The sequence below is a fragment of the Oncorhynchus masou genome, unplaced genomic scaffold, assembly GCF_036934945.1.
Source record: "Oncorhynchus masou masou isolate Uvic2021 unplaced genomic scaffold, UVic_Omas_1.1 unplaced_scaffold_1809, whole genome shotgun sequence".
Classification (NCBI taxonomy): Eukaryota; Metazoa; Chordata; class Actinopteri; order Salmoniformes; family Salmonidae; genus Oncorhynchus; species Oncorhynchus masou.
Genome location: NW_027016648.1, coordinates 1 through 21589, shown reverse-complemented (window position 1 = coordinate 21589; position 21589 = coordinate 1). Strand labels below are relative to the sequence as shown.

Sequence of the window (21589 nt, the reverse complement as noted above, 5' to 3'; positions counted from 1 at the left end):
TCAACCTCAGGAGGCTGAAGAAATTTGGCTTGTCACCTAAAACCCTCACAAACTTTTACAGTTTTATAATCAAGAGCATCCTGTTGGGCTGTATCACTGCTTTGTTCGGCAACTGCACTGCCTGCAACCGCAGGTCTCTCCAGAGGGTGGTGTGGTCTGCCCAACACATCACCGGAGGAAAACTACTTGCCCTCCAGGACACCTACAGCACCCGATGTCACAGGAAGGCCAAAAAGATCATCAAGGACAACAACCACCTGAGCCACTGCCTGTCCACCCCGCTACCATCCAGAAGGCTATGTCAGTACAGGGGCATCAAATCTGGGACCGAGAGACTGAAAAACAGCTTCTATCTCAAGGCCATCAGACTGTTAAACAGCCATCACTAACACAGAGAGGCTGCTGCCTACATACAGACTTGAAATCAGTGTCCAGTTTAATAAATGGATCACTAGTCACTTTAATAATGCCACTTTAATAATGTTTACATATCTTACATTTCTCATCTCATATGTATATACTGTATTTTATACCATCTATTGTATCTTGCCTATGCCGCTCTGTCATTGCTCATCAATTTATTGAATGTGCCCAATAAATTTGATTGGATTTGATTTGAATTGACCGGTTGGCGACCACTGGGGTAGGCTAATAGTTGCAGTCATAGGTGATAATATCTTTCTAGGAGCTGACCCATCAAAAATTTGAATGTTAAAGATTTGAATGGAGAAAGCTGATCCGAGAGCCGCGCTAACTTTCTTTCGGTCCTATTAGTTTCGACTGTAGGCCTGTGCCTCAACAACGCACTTAGCGAACGCTCTCTCTGCGTGGTATTTTGGGAAACGCATGTTACATCTTCGGGACGTTGTTGGAACAATCCATCATTAAAACACTCATACGCCTAAATTACATTGCTTTCGGGAAACCAGGCCCAGGTCATGTGGTTCAGATATTAGATGAAGAACAATGATAACACATTCATTCATCTGTTTTATAAATAAACAAAACATTGGAATTAGGTTGTGCTTTTAGATGGTTGAAAGCATAGTGATAACACATTGGAAATTCAACAAATATAGATTGTAAACTCATTGATCAACATCTCAACCAAATATTACCCAATTATCAACGTTGAAACGACCTAGTGTGCCCAGTGTGGTGAGAGGGAGAGATGTAAGAGATTGAAAGAGAGATGGGTGAGAGAGAAGCACAGCAGTTCTTTTGAAAGCATTTTGGTGTTATCTTTTTGTGTTGTGTTTGTCCATGTCTATTATTCTCTCTGCAGCCTGTTTTGTTCAGGTTGCCTAATTCAGCATCCCTGCCTCAAAGACCTCGGCCCTGGCCTTCTGTCCCTCTAATCCCCCAAACAGCGTTCTGATTGGTCCATCCACATAGCCACAGCGGCCATTAAGGTCACCTGTGTTTTTCCACTGCCCGTGACCCCGGCAACGGCCTACCTAGCAACCCCTTCCATGGAACCCAAAGTAAGCGTAAACTCAGACTATGCCACCACCACTGGTTGACATGTTGACAGTACAACACTAGCTTCCATGACTACCAACCTGTCATGTGACCACCGTATCGACATTAGAACACCAGCTACCATGACTTCCAACCTGGCATGTCATCATGTTGCTATCGTGTCAACAGTAGAACACTACCCACTGAGCACACAATGGTTGAATCAACGTTGTTTCAACGTAATTTGTCAACGTATTGTGACGTGGAATCAACGTGGAAAATACATTGGATTTGAAAAAAATCATCAACCAGGACTACTTTCATCTCATTTTGACCAGCATTGATTCAACTAGTGTGTGCCCAGTGGGTAGCTACCATGACTACCATATCTACAGTAGAACACACACGGCTACCTTTCTATCATCTCTTCTTCTCCATTTTCAGAATGTGAAGTAAGAAATGTCTACATCAACAGGTGGGCATTGGCGACACCATGACCATGTAGTTTCCCCAAACGGAGAACATATAAAACTCATCCTTGTAAATGAAAAATGAAACCCACAAAATCTGTTTATCTGAGGTATCACTGTTTTTTTCTGTTTCCCCCCACCTGTAAACAAACTGGCTAAGAACAGAACAGACAAACTGTTGAGTGTTGTCCTGCTATATGGCTGATGTCATAACAAGTGATGTCGTGGTAAAATAGGTGCTGATCGCCGTTATCAGTGAGTAAAGTAACGCCCCGTGCACTTTCTATGCATTTTTCTGCAAAAGGTGAGAAAACGCTCGCACAAAATGAAAAAAAGTGCAAATACGGCATTTACATGCGATTACCCTCCACTACACTACTGGTTATAACTCAGAAATGTCGAGCCTCCAGCCAGACGACTTGTTCTCCAGAAGAAGGGGAAGAGAGAGGGGATGAGGAGGGATGCCTGAGGAGGAGGAGGGAGGGAGAGATGGACAGAGGGGGGACATTCTGTGTTTGTGTGTCGGAGATGAAGTGATGTTGAGACGGATGAGTGGAAGGAGGGATGATCAGGACAGTTTCAGCTTCAGCCACCTCAGGTCATCTGATCTGTGAGGAAGAGAAGGGAAAGAGATACATTGCCTTCAAAAAGTATTCACATCCCTTGACTTTTTCCACATTTTGTGTTACAAGTTGGGATTAAAATGTATATATTTGTCAATTTTTTCTCAATAATCTATACAAAATACTCTGTAATGTCAAAGTGGATAAAAAAAAAACATTTGTAAAACATTTATTTAAAAAAACTCTTAATTAGATACAGTACGTATTCAACCCCCTGAGTCAATACATGTTAGAATAACCTTTGCCAGCGATTACAGCTGTGAGTCTTTCTGGGTAAGTCTCAAAAAGCGTTGTACACCTGGATTGTACAATTTTTGCACATTTATTATTAAAAAAAAATATTCAAGCTCTGTCACGTTGGTTGTTGATCATTGCTAGACAGCCATTTTCAAGTCTTGCCATAGATGTTCTAGCTGATTTTAGTCAAAACTGTAACTAAGCCCGTCAGGAACATTCCTTTTCATCTTGGTAAGCAAGTCCAGTGTATATTTGGCCTTGTGTTTTAGGTTAGTGTCCTGCTGAAAGATGTTTCCCAGTGTCTGAAACAGGTTTTCCAATAGGATTTTTATAAAAAATAGAAATAAACTCTCTAGTCCTTGTGGATGACAAGCATAACTTTAACATGATGCAGCCATTAATATGCTTGAAAATATGAAGAGTGGTACTCAATGATGGGTTGTGTTGGATTTGCCCATAACATAATGATTTGTATTCAGGACATAAAGTTCATTTCATTTTTTGCAGTTTTACTTTACTTTTGTGCCTTTTTGCAAACAGGATGCATGTTTTGGGAGATTTGTATTCTGTACAGGCCTCCTTCTTTTCACTCTGTCAATTAGGTTAATGTTGTTGGTCCTTCCTGAGTTTGCTCCTTTCACAGCCATTCCTCTCTGGCAACTGGGTTAGGAAGGTCGCCTGTGTCTTTGTAGTGACTGGGTGTATTGATACACCATCCAAAGTGTAATGAATAACTTCACATGTTCAAAAGGATTTTCAACGTCTGCTTTAAAAAAACTTTTAACCGTCTACCAATAGGTGCTCATCTTTGTGAGGCATTGGAAAACCTCCCTGGCCTTTGTGGTTGAATCTGTGTTTGAAATTCACTGCTTGACTGAGGGACCTTACAAATAATTGTATGTGTGGGGTACAGAGATGAGGTAGTCATTCAAAAATCATGTTAAACACTAATATTGCACACAGAGTGAGTCCATGCAATTTATGTGACTTTTTAAACTCATTTTTATTTGATTTCTAAAAACATAATTCCACTATGACATTATGGGGTATTGTGTGATACAAACTGTCAATGTAAACCATTTAAAATTCAGGCTGTAACACAACAAAATGTGGCAAAAGTCAAGGGGTGTGAATACTTTCTGAAGGCACTGTATTACAGTGTGTGTCCGTGTGTGCTTGTGTCTGTCTGTCTGCCTGGAGAAAATAAAATAATGAGTTTACAGTGAGAGAGAGGGATGTGGGTAGCCACGTACTCAGCCTCTTTCTTAGTGATGGTGTTTCCTGCAGCGAACCTCTCGGCCACAGCAGAAACAGCTGGGTCATAGTTCAGACTGGCTGCTGCTATTACCTCATCATCCCTGCGGGAGAAAAATAGTGGGGAGAAGAATAGTATTCATACTGTGGCAAAGAAAGGGGTTGAGTGATAAATGGCAGATATGTGAGAGCAAAACTAATAAACGGGCTCTGCCCGATCACTAAAATGGCCACCCGATCAGAACTACATATCACAAAATGGCCGGCTGCCAAAACTACAAGTCCCAGAAGCAAGGGGAACCCTCAGAAGGTGGAGCCAACCCACAGATAAAGGGTCAAGAAAAACCAGGAAGAGAGAGAGAGGGCTGGAAGTATCTATGAACCATAGAGAAAGAGACAATGGAGATTGGCTGGATTTACCATGTATGAGCTGGACTGTTTGGGCTTACCTGTTGGCATTTGGACCTGGACCTACCGAGAACCCGATTTGTGTACCGAACCCTGCTATCCTTGACCTTGCCTATGGCCTTGGTGGACCAGGACGGAGAAACAAACATACAGGTACTGTCCTGTTTGAAAGAACTCTCATTCTGGGGTGATTTGGTGACAGTTTCCCACTTAATTTGTGACAAACGCTCATAACCTTGAAGAGGTTTGCCACACGTGGTGGAGAATGCGGGTAATAGACTTGATGTTCAGTTAGCACTCCAAATGGGAGTCAGGTTTTTTTTGTGGTTTGTTTGGTTAGGACAGTTTCTCAGGAACATGAGTATGGAGGAGCCATACTGGCCCTGTTACAAGCGGCGGCCACCCAACAAGAGGCAACTAGAGCTCAACAAATAGCTCATCAGGATGCAATGCGAATGTACCAGGACATGTTACAGGTCCAGCACCGGACCAACCAGCTGCTCAGAGAAGAGCAAGAGAGAAACACCCAGGAGTTAAGAGAAGGCCTAAAGGGGCTAGCGGGCCAAATTTGAGCTCAATTATCAGCTGCAAATACCCAGAGGCAGGCCAATAATGTTCTTCAAAAAATGACAGCACAGGATGATGTGGAAGCATATCTTACCACCCTCGAAAGGACTGCAGAGAGGGAGAAGTGACCAAAAGAAGAATGGGCAGGGCTTCTGGCACCATACCTGGCCGGGGACGCTCAAAAAGCGTATTTCGACCTGGAGTTGAAAGATGCACAGGATTACGATAAACTAAAGGGAGAGATTCTGACTAGACTGGGAGTGACCAATACCGTGAGGGCACACCGCTTCCACCAGTGGTCCTACCAACCTGGACAACCTCCCCGAACACAGATGTTCGACTTGGATTCACCTGGCACGGAAATGGTTGCGACTGGAGGCCCGTCCCTCCGCAGAGATCGTCGAGACCATCGTACTCAACCAGTTTCAGCGAGGTCTACCCCAAGAAGTGAGACGATGGGTTGGCCAGAACGAGGTACTTTCCACCGACCATCTCGTGGGCCTGGTTGAACGGTATTGTACGGCAGGAACAGCTGAGTAAGCACAGGAGGAAAGATTCCCATTCCCCAGGCCTGTGCGAACCAGTGGACAGGGTAAGACTGTCCCAACAGGTGGAGGGGAAGAGAGCAGCGTGGGGCCATGAGGAAAGAATCGGGCCGAGAAACTAAGGAAAAAATGGAAACTGGGAGGTCTCCCCCCTCGAACCCCTATTATCTGTTACAATTGTAATCGACCAGGACATATTGCAGCCTACTGCCCTATTAAAGAAGCAATGTAACCTCGGTGAAAAAGAAGATGATATATGGTATGCATGTCCTGTTGTAACCACTCTACTTGAAAGATCAAGAAACAAACATATGTGCAGGGTGAAGGTTGAAGGGAAAGAAGTTGAAGCACTGCTGGATTCAGGATATCAGTGTTACATGCATTCATGGGGATACCCGTCTGTACCCCACAGCCTTAGTGAGCATACAAACAGAGGACGGTCTGCTGGATTATGAGATCGGCGTGGTCCCAAAGATGTCATATGATGTAATATTGGGTAGACACTTTTCTAACTTTGCGAAGTTAGGCCAAAAGAATGGCATATTTGAGAAGCCATCAACCCTGACCAAGCAAGAAGAAGATGGGTCTTCAACCAAAGCCAAGAAAAGAGGTCTCCCAGGGGCCAACCTCACAGGTGCTAGTAGGGGAGGATGAGGATGAACCTCGTTGATAACGAACAGCCCGGTACTAGTGGGGCTGGGGTCGATCTGAAACCAGAGGATGACGATCTAGAACCCGCAGACCTGGCAGGGTCCTTGACTAATTTCGGGACGGCCCAAAACCAGGATCCAACCCTGCAGCAAGCCAGAGCAGACGTGCAGGTCATAGATGGTACTCCCATAAATGATGGGATGATGCCTAATAGTTTTCCCCACTTCATTATGAAAAATGGTTTGGTGTACAGAGTCTCAAAAATAGGGGTTGATGTGGGTGAACAGTTGTTGGTCCCCACCCGGTACCGGTGGACAGTTCTGGATCTAGCTCATGGGCACATTCTGGGTGGACACCTTGGTATCGCTAAAACCTGAGACCGGATTGTAAGGAGGTTTTACTGGTCAGGAATTCAGGCTGAAGTGGCTCGGCATTGTGGAGAAGGCCCGACCAGCTGTTAGAAGCCCGTTAGTGCCACTCCCCATAATCGAAACTGCATTTGAGAGGATAGCGATGGATATAGTGGGCCCACTACCCAAATCCGCCAGAGGGCACCAATACATTCTGGTCATTCTAGATTATGCCACTCGCTAACCAGAAGCCATTCCCCTTCAGACGATGGCTTCCAAAAATATTGCCAAGGAATTAGTGCTCTTGTCCACCAGGGTAGGGGTTCCAAAGGAGATCCTTACTGACCAGGGGACCCCTTTATGTCCCGGACCTTTGTAAATTGTGGCAGGTGAAACAGTTGAGGATATCGGTTTACCATCCTCAGACAGACTGATTGAGAGATTCAACAGGACCCTGAAGTCAATGCTCAGGAAGGTAATCGATAAGGATGGGAAAACTGGGATTGCATGTTGCCGTATATGATGTTTGCCATTAGAGAGGTTCCTCAAGCCTCGCTGGGGTTTTCTCCCTGTGAGCTTGTATATGGGAGGCACTCCCGGGGAATCTTAGACATCGCCCGGGAAACCTGGGAGCACCAATCCACCCCGTATACTAGTGTCAAAGAGCATGTCACGGCAATGCAAGACAGGATAGCCACAGTCATGCCCATCGTCAGAGAGCACGATACAAGCACAAGAGCACCAGTGGCACACTTATAACCGGCAGGCTACACTGAGGGAATTTCAACCGGGAGATAAGGTGTTAGTGCTGTTCCCCACAGTAGAGTGTAAACTACTAGCCACATGGAAAGGACCATATGAAGTACTGGAGAGAATAAGGAAGTTAATTATCGGATCCGACAACCAGGTCGATGGCCCCAGGAACAGATCTATCACATAAACCTGTTAAAAGCATGGAGAGAGAGAGAAACACTAATGGTCTCACACCCCACACACACTCAGGAGACAGCCAAAGTACATTTTTACCTACTCTGTCCCCAGCACCAATACAGGAAGTAAAGACCCTGATCCAGAGATGTGTTTTCAGAGGTACCCAGCCGAACTGACAAAAGCCGAACTGAGGTTACGGCTCATGATATCGTTTCCCTACCAGGGAGAAAAGTGAGCATGAGCATATCGGGTAACCGAGGCTCGACACGCCACGATTAGAGCAGAGACAGAGAAAATGTTGACAGCTGGAGTGATCGAGGAGTCACATAGTGAGTGGTCTAGCCCAATTGTGATGGTCTCCAAGCCCGATGGGTCTTTGCAGTTCTGTAACGACCTTCGGAAGGTAAATGAAATCTCCAAGTTTGATGCCATGTAGACGAACTACTGGAGAAAATTGGTAAAGCTCGGTACATTACGACCCTGGACCTGACAAAAGGGTACTGGCAAATTCCTCTGACCCCCAGGGCAAAAGAAAAGATCGCCTTTGCAACCCCTGGCGGTTTGTTTCAATACACCGTCATACCATTCGGCCCCAGCCACCTTTCAACAGCTCATGAACAAGGTCCTAAAACCGCACCAAGCATACGCCGCAGCTTATTTAGATGACGTGGGGATCTACAGCCCAGATTGGGAATCCCACTTACCCCGGGTACTGGCGGTGTTAGACGCCCTTAGAAAGGCAGGGCTCACGCGAACCCTGCCAAGTGTTATGTGGGGTTAGAGGAAACAGAGTATCTGGGATACACTGTGGGAAGAGGATTAATCAAACCACAATGTAAGAAGGTGGAGGCAATTAGAGAATGGCCGAAACCAGTAAATAAGAAGCAGGTTCGAGCCTTCCTAGGGCTGACCAGTTACTACCTGAAGTTCATCCCAAGTTATGCCACAGTGGCCGCCCCACTCACCGACATGACTAGAGCCAGAGGGCCAAACATGGTCAAATGGGATGAAAGGGCCACAAAAGCATTTAGGACATTACAGGAGACTCTCTGCTGTAATCCTGTGCTGGTGGTACCAGACTTTGAGAAAGAGTTTGTGCCACGACTTTAGGCTAAATGCCGCACCACACCAAAACTTCGCAAAAGTTTCAAAAATGTATTAGGGTAATATCAAAAGTAAGTCAAGCCGTTGTTTATAGGACAAATACGAGAAGGATATTATATTGCGGCAAACACAAACATTTAATTTGGCCAAGGAAAATAGCTCAACCGAACTGGTTTAAACCTTACCAAAAGTTTAACAGGCTAATTTGCAGCAATTACCAAGAAACACTTGTGCCTACCGTACCCCAAAAATAACAGCAATAGGCTAATGATATTTATTTTACAACATGCCTACTTATAACCTATCTTAAATTAAATACAGAGTACACAATTAAAAAGACAGATCGAACTTAATTTAATTCAGACTGAAACAAAATATGTTTAGCATTTTTAGTAAACTGGTTTGGATTAATAAATAGGCCTACAATAATAACAATTATATACAATAATAATAATAATAATAATGATTAAACAAATTATTATAAATACGAAAATAATAATACATTGAAGTTCAAAAATGGCATCCTACCTGAATAGTGAGTTGCACAGTGGCCTGCATTTTCTTGTTCAACAGAGATGAATTTGCATGCATCTTTACGTGCTCTAATATCATAGGCTAATTTAAACTAATAATTTAGCACCTGAGTAATTGGAAACTCAAAACACATTAGCTCAGTAACACTACAGATAATACCCACAGCTATGAGCCATGTATTAATCTAACGGGACATTTAATGTTGAAACAAAACCCAACTACTAGATCACTATCTCTACAGATAATACCCACAGCTATGAGCCATGTATTAATCTAACAGGACATTTAATGTAGAAACAAAACCCAACTACTAGATCACTATCTCTACAGATAATACCCACAGCTATGAGCCATGTATTAATCTAACGGGACATTTAATGTAGAAACAAAACCCAACTACTAGATCACTATCTCTACAGATAATACCCACAGCTATGAGCCATGTATTAATCTAACAGGACATTTAATGTTGAAACAAAACCCAACTACTAGATCACTATCTCTACAGATAATACCCACAGCTATGAGCCATGTATTAATCTAACGGGACATTTAATGTAGAAACAAAACCCAACTACTAGATCACTATCTCTACAGATAATACCCACAGCTATGAGCCATGTATTTAATCTAAAAGGACATTTAATGTAGAAACAAAACCCAACTACTAGATCACTATCTCTACAGATAATACCCACAGCTATGAGCCATGTATTAATCTAACGGGACATTTAATGTAGAAACAAAACCCAACTACTAGATCACTATCTCTACAGATAATACCCACAGCTATGAGCCATGTATTAATCTAACGGGCAGGCAGACACTTTCATTACAGGAATAATGAGGATAATGTACTTTACTGTTTGACCAAATCATGGTTTGAGCCTCCTAAAAAATAGGACGTTTTGAGTGATGTGAAGGAATGTGCAGCTCCCACCCATGCGACCAATAATTTTTTTACTCGCACAGCCAAGTCAAAAGGTCGCAAAATGTGACTAAATGGTTTCAGTCTGGAGCTCTGCCTTGTAGGCTTTCCACTATAGACTCTCTAACTGTTGATCTACTTCAATGAAAACAGCCTCCGTCTTTGCAATCAACAGTAGCATAGGCCAAAGGCCACCAATTACAAGCTAATGGAAACCCTGCCATGCATTCATGCACACACACACACACACACACACACACACACACACACACACACACACACACACACACACACACACACACACACACACACACACACACACACACACACACACACACACACACACACACACACACACACACACACACACACACATCTTGTGCTAAAGTATATACACACACATACAAACACACACAGCCACAGACACGCATACAGACATCACATTCTCACACACACGTCCATTTGAACAATGATGTTTTTTGTTGACTCACTTGATATAAAAGGCCAGGAACTTTTTTTCCTCCACTTTCCCTTTTACCACGATGTCAGTGTATCCTTCCCCATAGCCTGCAAAGGACACATATACACAAATGATTAGTGTGTGTTCAGGTGTGTTCAGGTGTGTGTAGTGGATAGGCTTACCTGTGTATCTGATGGTCTTCCCCAGTAGGACGGTCCAGTAGTAAGGGACAGAGTTTAGTTCAGTGGGTATATTCAGCATGTTCAGGGCTGCTACTCTCCCTACAACAACACCACACACACAGCAACAACATCAAAATCAATAGCAACTATATACAGTACCAGTCAAACGTTTGGACACACCTACTCATTCAAGGGTTTTTCTTTATTTTTTTACTATTTTCTACATTGTAGAATAATAGTGAAGAAATAACACATATGGAATCATGTAGTAACCAAAAAAAGTGCTAAACAAATCAAAATATATATTTTAGATTCCCTTTGTCTTGATGACAGCTTTGCACATTCTTGGTATTCTCTCAACCAGCTTCACCTGGAATGCTTTTCCAAAAGTCTTGAAGGAGTTCCCACATATACTGAGCACTTGTTTGCCGCTTTTCATTCACTCCGCGGTCCAACTTGTCCGAAACCATCTCAGTTGGGTTGAGGTTGGTTGATTGTAGAGGCCAGGTCATCTGATAAAGCTCTTCTTTTTGGTCAAATTGCCCTCACACAGCCTGAAGGTGTGTTTGGTCATTGACCTATTTAAAAACAAGTGATAGTCTGACTAAATGCAAAACAGATGGGATGGTGCATCCAGGCAGAATAAATGTGGTAGCCATGCTGGTTAAGTGTGCCTTGAATTAAAAATAAATCACTGACAGTGTCACCAGCAAAGCACCGCCGCACCATCACACCTCCTCCTCCATGCTTCACGGTAGGAACCAAACGTGGAGATCACAAAAACATGGCGGTTGGAACCAAATGTTTCTAATTTGGACTCATCAGACCAAAGGAAGATTTCCACTGGTCTAATGTCCATTTCTCGTGTTTCTTGGCTCAAGCAAGTCTCTTCTTCTTATTGTGTCCTTTAGTAGTGGTTTCTTTGCAGCAATTTGATCATGAAGGCCTGTTTTCGCAGTCTCCCCTGACCAGTTGACGTTGAGATGTGTCTGTTACTTGAACTCTGTGAAGCATTTATTTGGGATGCAATATCTGAGGCTGGTAACTCTAATTATCTTATCCTCTGCAGCAGAGGTAACTCTGGGACTTCCTTTCCTGTAGTGGTCCTCATGAGAGCCAGTTTCATCATAGTGCTTGATGGTTTTTGTGACTGCACTTGAAGAAACTTTCAAAGTTCTTGAAATTTTCCAGATTGACTGACCTTCATGTCTTAAAGTAATGATGGACTGTTGTTTGACTTTGCTTATTGGAGCTGTTCTTGCCATAATATGGACTTGGTATTTTATCAAATTGGGCTATCTTGTGTAAACCAACCTTCCCTTGTCACAACACAACTGATTGGCTCAAACGCACAAATGTACTATTAAAGAGGCACACCTATTCATTGAAATGCATTCCAGATGACTACCTCATGAAGCTGGTTGAGAGAATGCCAAGATTGTGCAAAGCTGTGATCAAGGCAGACTATTTTGAAGAATCTCAAATATAACATTTGTTTCAATATGGAATCATGTAGTACATTTGTTACTACATGATTCCATATGTGTTATTTCATAGTTTAAGTCTCCACTATTATTCTACAATGTAGAAAATAGTAAAAATAAAGAAAAACCCTTAAATGAGTAGGTGTGTCCACTTATGACTGGTACTTTAAGTAAAAGCCCAGTAAAACCCACATTAGTCAAACCCTAGAGACCTTTGAACAAACAAGGTTTGCTTTTTAGATGTTTTGATCTGAAAGATTATTGAGGCCATATAACAGCAAAGGTCCAGACTGAATCACATCCGGCCGTGATTGGGAGTTCCATAGGGCGGCGCACAATTGTCTCAGCGTCGTCTGGGTTTGGCGGGGTAGGCCGTCATTGTAAATAAGAATTTTGTTCCTAACTGACTTGCCTAGTTAAATAAAGAAATCAAAAATAAAGGTAAAAGCCTGATGCATGTGTTTAAATTGGCCTGGGTGAGTTACCGTGTGCCTGTGCCATCTGCCAGTGTCCTATATTGACCCTCTGGTCTTTGGCCATTGTCAGGGGGAAGGTAGCCAGGTCTCCTCCACAGAACACTTCAAGAACATTGGTCCTCATGCACTGCAGGAGAGGAGAGGAACCACACACGCTTAGTATAGTAACAAGTTGTGTAGTGGAGGGTAAGCGCATGTCAACACCTTTTGCAGAACAATGCATTGAAAGTATGGGGAGCGTAACTTTACTAAGCACGAATGGCCATGTTGGGGAGTCGTGAACTACTTATAGTTCAACTAGTAATTTAATTACATTTTGTAGTAGCTTGGTGGTAGCTGAACTAAATTCAAATCTCAGTAATTCATAACTTTTTGACATATGGGTGAAGTATTTATTTTTCAGCATCAGATCTGCCCTAATCTCATAGGCGAAAGTACACATTCTGTTAACATCTGATTCCAAAGTGATCTGCTCTTGCAATTTGTAGTCTTTGACATTAGATTTAGATATGATAATTTAGTAGTTCGGATGTAGTGAACTACTTTTTCTAACTAACCTTATTTAAGTAAACTATATTCTTCTTGAGGGTAGCTTTAGTGTAGCTTATCTTATTCCAGTGTGTAGTTTAGTAAACTATATTTTCAGAGTAGCTTCCACAACACTGGTGAATGGTGATCAGCGTTTTTCTCCACTACATCACTGATAGTTACACTCTGTAAAGAAACTCTGGGGGAGAATCTCAATTGCATATTCCTCACGATCTCTCTCCACACCACCTCAACTGGTCCCCCCAACTGGTTTTGAGAAGGAGGCAAGGAAAGAGGACGCGAGGAGTATGCAATTGAGATTCTCCCTATAAACACTATCATACAGCCTACATAGAGCTAGCCCAAAGGTCGGCAGATGGTGATGTTGAGTTGTTTCATCTTACCTTCGAAGGGAATGTGTGCAGCTGGCTAATCACTCGTATTCCTGTGGACCGGTTACTATATTCAGGCTGCAAAAGCGTCAGTTTCCTCCTTAACTCAATTTAATTCATTTTTTTTAAAACGGGGAAAATATGCATACTTTCTTTATGAAGCACCATGGCTAATGCTAGTCACGGACTATCAGACCAGAGGAGAAATAAATAGACTGCTGCAACCTGACTGGCTGAACACACTATGCAACATTGTCACGCCCTGACCTTAGAGAGCCTTTTAATGTCTCTATTTGGTTTGGTCAGGGTGTGATTTGGGGTGGGCATTCTATGTTTTGTTTTTCTATGGTTTTGTATTTCTATGTTTTGGCCGTGTATGGTTCTCAATCAGGGACAGCTGTTTATCTTGTCTCTGATTGGGAACCATACTTAGGTAGCCCTTTTCCCCTCCTTTCTTTGTGGGAAGTTGTCTTTGTTTATGGCACATAGCCTTTAGCTTCACAGTTTGTTTGGTAGTGTTTATTGTTTTGTTGGGTGTCTTTTCTAATAAAGACAATATGTACGCTCACCACACTGCACCTTGGTCCTCTTCAATCAACAGCCGTGACAAACATATGGGACTAGCATTAGCCACTCTAGAATGGTGGTGGAAAATGGTGCTTCATAAAGAAAGTATGCATATTTTCCCTCTCCATTAAGTGTAGTTAAGGAGGAAACAGATGCCTTTACAGCCTGAATGGAGATTTTGTTTGTTTGTACGAACTGGTTCACGGGAGATACGAGTGTATAACCGGCTGCATACCTTCCCTCAATATTGCTATCAGCCAGGCCTTTAGGCTAACATAGAACCTACATACCATCAAAAGAGTAAAGCTTTATTTACTCCTAACCCCCACACAAATAAAGTTACAACAAATGCCACAAATTAGATGTCAACATTCTTACTATTAACAAACAAAGCAACCCTTGGTTTGATTCAGTAGGACAACAACATGCTTTATTCAGCCATCCAATTGGAGCTCACCTTGTCCACTATGACTGAGCTCTTAGAGTCCATCGCTATGGGAGTACCCTGCAGGAACTCTGAGTTAGGGATCACACCTGGGGGAGGGAGATACAGGAAAGAGAGAGAAAAGAGATGGAGAGAGGAAAGTATGAGATGTACAAAGAAAATACAGTCTTTATAGTTCAGATTTGCCATACAGTAGTAGGTCTTTATGAGGTTGTGTAGTATACTGAATTTAAAGTGTAATAATTGTCCTGTGTTGTACATACCTATGCCAACTATTAAAACATCAGCAGGAATGACTGTCCCACTCTTCAGCACAACCTCTTTTACCTGCACAGAGACAAACACGTTATATTCTCATTGAATAACCCAACACAGCTGTACAACTATAATGGGATTGTCTTCATGTTGCCAGGACACGGACACAGCTCGGTCTCTCTACTGTACCTTTCCGTTCTCTCCGCGGACCTCTGACACATTGTCATTCATATAAAACGCCACATCCTTCTCTGCAAGCATCTGTCAACACAACACAAGGAGGGGATGAGAGGGGTGAGGAGGCAGAAAGGAAGATGACTTCTAAGCAGTTTTAAATGCAGCTTAGTTCTACATTGGAAGCTTAAATAAAAGGAGGGTTCGGAGCGCCCTCTCCTGTCTCTCACCATCATGGTGACCTTGCCAATCTCAGGGCCCAAGGTCTTCTGGTAGGGTAGCTCACTGCTGCCAATCACTGTGATGCTGGTGGCTTTGTCTGTCATATAGGATGCCACCTCCATGCCTAAACACAACACACAGCCAGGGAAATACACAGATCAGGGCTATTCGTAGTGTAGTGCACTACTTTTGGCCAGAGTTACACAAAGACAGAGGTCTGGACAAAAGTAGTGCACTACTATTGTTGGGGCATAAAGTGTCAATTTGAGACTGAATGAGACAATGTACCAACGAAGGATGTCCCCACGATCACGATATGACAGCCCATACAGGCAACATGTATCTGCCTTGCATCCTCTGGTGTCTCCAGCATCTTTACATTATCCAGGTCTTTACCTGGACACTCCAGACCCTTCGCTCTACACAACAGAATTAGAATGGATCAGAACACAGAATTAGAATAAGTAGAATGGACATTCCTATTCCCATTCTCTAACTACTGCTGTGTTCTGGGGTGGGTGGAATGGTGACCATTTTGGGGTAAGTGTTCTCTCTCTGTGTGTGTGTGTGTGTGTGTGTGTGTGTGTGTGTGTGTGTGTGTGTGTGTGTGTGTGTGTGTGTGTGTGTGTGTGTGTGTGTGTGTGTGTGTGTGTGTGTGTGTGTGTGTGTGTGTGTGTGTGTGTGTGTGTGCACCTGCAGCCTGTGGATATGAGGAGCTGGTCGTAGCTCTGGACTGAACCGTCATCAAATGTTACTTTCTTCTTCTCTGTGTCCAACGACATGGCCTGCCATGACAATAACACAGAGCTTGAGAAGGCTTCTGAGAGCATGCAAACAACCAAGCAATGGCCATAAATATAGTGCACTCATATGCTGTAAATACAGGCAGATATACTACAGGTTAACGAGCACAAAAGAGAAAACATAGTGAGAGAGAGCCATGTTATCTGAATTAACCCTTTGAGGTCATCTGTTCGAACAGTAGAACTCCAATAGAATCTTGAGAATAATTTGTTCAAGAAACTCATCCTTCCTAAATTAACGCAACAAAGTAAAGGCCAGGAGAATGAGGACTATGTATAATATTTTATAATGTATATAATATGTTGTAATAATATATAAATAAAGCTATATTGTATCCACCTCTTTGCGGAGCCACACCTCGATGTCGTGTTTATGGAAGAACTCCATCCTCCTCAGCAAAATGCTGTCATCCTCCACATTCATTACCTGGTCGGGGGGGGTACAATGATGTGTTACTCGAACCCAACTAGGTGACGGTTAGAAAGAATGAACACATATTTTAGGACTGTTTTTTTACTTTTTAAAACTCGAGAATGAGTTACCCATCTATTCTATTTTTTTGTATAGATCTATAGGGTTTGACCTCCCCTCTGACCCCATGACCTTTGCCCCTACCAGAATAGAAACATAAGGTAAGGATTTGGGAGGGTAAGCTCTAGGGTTGTAGAGTTCTGGTTATGCTCCCAGGTTATTCAGAAATCCTGGTCGGTTGATGCCCAGAAGGTTTTATTTAACTAGGCAAGTCAGTTAAGAACAAACTCTTATTTACAATGACTGCCTATCCCAGACGATGCTGGGCCAATTGTGCACCGCCCTATGAGACTCCCAATCACAGCCAGATGTGAGGCAGCCTGGATTCAAACCAGAGACTACAGTGACGCCTCTTGCACTGAGATGCAGTGCTTTAGACCGCTGTGCTACTCGGGAGCCCAGAATAAGAAGGGAATGAGCAGGAAATCTGGAATACTACAAACAGGATTTCTGGAAAAACTTGGGAATTTTGCAGAAGATACAGAACTTGGGTAATTTACCTTGCTGAGTCGTGTTTTGTCATAGGGCAGAAGGTTGTCCCTGGTTACCATGATGATTCTGCCTCCGAAGTTCTCCTGTCTCAGAGTTTCCGCACACACTAACGACGCAGACCCTACGCTTACAGAGAGAGAGAGCACACCATCACGCACACTCACGCAAGCAACCACATACACATAAGGCACTTGTGCACACACACGCACACTGAGCCCCAGTATCCCGTCCTCACCTCCTCCGAGCAGTAGGATGGTGTGGATGACACCTTCTACTCTGGATCCCATACTCTTTATTCGTTTGGTCTGTCTCGCTGCCTACACACAAACACCACATGACATAGAGTGACAAAGAATTCATAACTGCTTTATGATCCATCTATAACTAACTCAAATAGTTTTTCGGCTCTTACTGTTTCTGTATAACATGGTTAAGGCAACAGTAATAGTAAATCAAAACAAAATTGAGAGCTTCAGCTTGACAGCAAATGCAGCATGTTGTAATATTCTGCCATTTAAAAAGCAATGCGATTTTTAAAAGTGATGCTTACCTTTTTGTTTACGGACACATACACTTTGTTGTTTTCGACTTTCACCTGAAAAATATATCAAACAAAGTCAATCAAAGCCTGTCTGTCTGTCTGTTAGACCCACCTTGTGTGGCAGACAGTCCATGCCAGGGTATTCCTCAACGTTTCTCTTTCTATATTTCTCCCTTCCCGTCTCCTACCTCCCTCTCCCTCCCTGCCACCCTCTCCCTCCCTACCGTGTGACAGGGTAGACAGTCCATGCCAGGGTATTCCTCCAGGTCTCCTGTCTGGATGTTGAAGCAGGCACCGTGCCACGGGCATCGCACCCTGTGCCCTGATAGAACCCCTACACACACGCGCGCACACACACACATGCACACACAATACACTATTATAACAGCCAATACATTGTGTACAGTACATGACTTGGAGAACATGCACTCACAGGGACACACACACACTGACTGTACTTCCTCACCTTTGCTCAAGGGAGCTCCGTAGTGTGTACACTGGTTGCCGATGGCGCTGTATATGCCTTCACTCCGTACCAACAGAACGTTGTGACGTCCCACCTCCACCTCCATCATCCTACACACACACAAACGAATGTGTGTACAACGTGTACTGATCTGTCTCTCTGTGCTTTCTGACCCATGTTTTCTCTATCTCCATCCTCTCTTCCCTCTTTCTAACTGAATAGGGTGTGATGAAACTTGGATCCTTAAATTTAAGAAAATACCCAAACATTTGAATCACAAAAACCTATTATTTTTTTGTGTTATAGCCTAACTAGGCGATAGCCTATAAAGCCCTGGGGAAAGTTGTGTAAAGGTAATTCATCGATATGATGTAGATGGTAAACAGCACAGTAGGTCAATTTCCGTAACAACTTAGAGCACTTAAGCACAAGGCTCAACTTCTCCACTATCTGGGCGCCTGGATACCACGCTGTGAACAGAACCTGTGAACAGAACCTGTGAACAGAACCCGTGCACATGCATTGTGTGTGACGTTTGTTTTGTGTCATTTTAGCAGAAGCTCTTTTTCCAGTGCGATTTACAGGAGCAATTAGGGTTAAGTTTCTTGCTCAAGGGCACATTGACAGCTTTCACTCTCTCCATGCGTGTGTTTGTGATGTCGGAAGTATGGCAACTAATCAGTCCCATCTGTTCCAAAAATACTGAATCTTAGGAGTCCATTCTTAGCGGAATAAGAATCTTGACACTCATAAATGGGAGTCGAGGAATCAATTATTTTGTCGTCGACTCTCCACCACTACGTCATCATCGTTAACAGGTGGAAAGACGTCCTGTATGGGTATGAGAATACTTTGAGAAGTTAAATAAGAAAGGAAATGACGGTTTAAACTTTCTTAAAAAACAAAAATGCCACATCCCTATTACTGACCATTCTGTGGTTCTGATTCCAGACACACCATCTGTCTTATATATATATATATATCTCCTCTCCCCCCTCTCTTTCTTACTGTCCGTCCTTTAGTTCTGACTCCAGACACACCACCTCTGTCAGCTCTTCAGAAGCTTCGTCTGGGTCGACGTCCAGCAACTCGCTACAATCTGTGATTACACGCACGCACACACACACACACACACACACACACACACACACACACACACACACACACACACACACACACACACACACACACACACACACACACACACACACACACACACACACACACACACACACACACACACACACACACACACACACAGGAGTGTTAGAAGTTGTTGACCCATTCTCTGTGTGTGTGTGAAGGGTGACTCACATAAGAGGACAAAAGACATCTGGGTTTATTGTCAATTCTGTCCTCTCCATAAACTGCTCATGAAAGTTAGATAACCAAATATTCAAGAAGAAAACGTATCAGGTGTGCTTGTACAAACATCTTATTTTCTATAAAAAAAGTGGTTAACTTATTTAAAAATGTAACCAAGGATGTTTTAGGTGTGTGAGTAAGTATGTCATTCTCTCATAGTTTCTAAAACACATGAACATGGTGTATAACACAGCGAGATTACACTTTACAGTAGAGCAGAATGGACAATCCACCTGCCTGCAACATCACAGGAGAATTACGCAACGCATGAGAGAGAGCCTTTACAATGTGCTGGATGATTTGACAGGTGAGTCGTGAGCGGACTTTTACGCACCAGTCTAGCCTACTCATTCAACCATTACTAAATTATTTTTTTAACACAAAAAACGGTACTCACGTGGCCTTCCAGACATCCCGTTGATTCTACAGTAATTACAGACGTTCCTCAATAGTTCTCAACGAACATGTGATAAGAATTCAGGTTTGTTTTATAAAAGTGTCCGGAGGCAGTCTTTGCATTAGCTGAAAGCACCTATCGCGAGGTGACAATTTCCTCCGCAAACAAACCTGCTCCAACCCTCATCCCTCGGCCCCTCGATGATTTAACAGGTCGGTAAAAGTGCAGGAAAAGTTGAGAAGCACTGAAAATATTGCACAAAAAATAACTGTATTTTAACAATCTAAAGTGAATAACTGGATGTAGATCCGGTAATGTTTGTGATTTTGCTTCGTTATCGTTATTGTTGAAGAGAGGAGCAAGCCTTTCTGTGTGACACAACAGCAGCATAGAGAAAGGCTGACGAGGCACTAACGTTCACAATGAATGAGTAAGAATGCACAACTTGCGTAAACCTTTGGGTTGCTCATTCATTCAAATCATCGTTACAAAATCTATGTTTTATCATCATGTTGGTTGCGGCCAATGGCCATAATGAAAAAAAAATTGTTGTGAAAATTTGTTTCATTGCCAATTACAAATGGGAAATAATTTGTTGTGAGAGGGGGCCACATAAACTCATGTAACCCAATATTGCAAGCTTTGATATTGCAAAAATGTGAAATACAAATAGTAAATTGTCTGCCCCACATACATGGGAAAAAAACAGCATTGGAATATCTTAAAGCATTTTGGAAATATAAACCTGCAAACACACAGATACAATAGGCACATATATCAACTTTGAATATTTATGGTAACTGTTCAATAGACAACTTTCCAAGTCAAATGTGCTCTAATTCAGTGCTGTATGGCCTGCCTGACAAAATGCATAAAGTTCCACATTTTATGATGTTGTGCCTATCGGAATCGGCTCTAAGGCAAGTGATCTCAGACTCTGAAAACTGTCATGTGTTCCTGTTAACTGTTCAGCCCCTACACTTGCAATTCCGTTAGGGGCCACTCCTAGACTTGACTCCAAATCCAATTTGGTGTCCAAAATCCAATATGGCTTCCACAATACCATTAAATGGTGTTTTAATCACCTGTAGAAGTACATGTTTTAAATTAGATACTTTTTCCAGATTTGTGTACCGCACTTATGACCTGTACTCAACACTATTTTTGTGTACTTCAACTGTGTTTATAAATCTAATATGCCCATCATATACACTCAAACACCTTTGTCTGGATATATAAAAAGGCAACAGACTGCTTGCCATGGCAACACCAAGCATTCCAAGTCACCAGCCTCTTTGAGGATCTTTAAGACAACTGGGATGCTCCAATTAAAGAAAAGAGAATCCTGGACTCTGACACCCTCTCCCTAGCTCAACAACTTGCCCCCACTGTGGTATAACTTGCGCCTCCAGGATTGGTCTGTTAAGTCACCTCCTTATCATTTAGAAGTGAGCTTTGATTCATTGCTAGTCCAATACATCTGCCTGAATCCAACGTGACCTTCTGCTGGCTCACTGTATTGTGATGCGAATTGGGATGTTCCGGTGCCTTTTTGTCCTGTTTGGGTTGAGCTGGCACATTGCTTCTTCCAGACAATCATGTCCACCATCCTGGCTCTCTGCCCTGGAGTTGCCTTATACACTATATACACAAAAGTATGTGGACACGCCTTCAAATTAGTGGATTCTGCTATTTCAGCCAGACCCGTTGCTGACAGGTGTATACAATCGAGCACACAGCCATGAA

General features: G+C 42.9%; 1 protein-coding gene across 1 annotated transcript; it reads right to left on the bottom strand.

The window, feature by feature from the left end:
* Positions 1-2499: 2499 nt before the first annotated feature.
* Positions 2500-19133, bottom strand: LOC135538971 (apoptosis-inducing factor 3-like). Its single transcript, XM_064964842.1, has 18 exons — positions 19090-19133; positions 18082-18191; positions 17840-17949; positions 17625-17669; positions 17310-17391; positions 17083-17195; positions 16391-16477; positions 15941-16032; positions 15536-15666; positions 15256-15371; positions 15041-15112; positions 14860-14923; positions 14609-14685; positions 12674-12791; positions 10705-10803; positions 10554-10629; positions 4045-4149; positions 2500-2539 (listed from the first exon to the last, which is right to left on the bottom strand). The coding sequence occupies exons 2-18, from the start codon at positions 18188-18190 to the stop codon at positions 2500-2502; spliced, it is 1536 nt and encodes a 511-aa protein (XP_064820914.1). The 5' UTR covers position 18191; positions 19090-19133.
* Positions 19134-21589: the final 2456 nt, after the last annotated feature.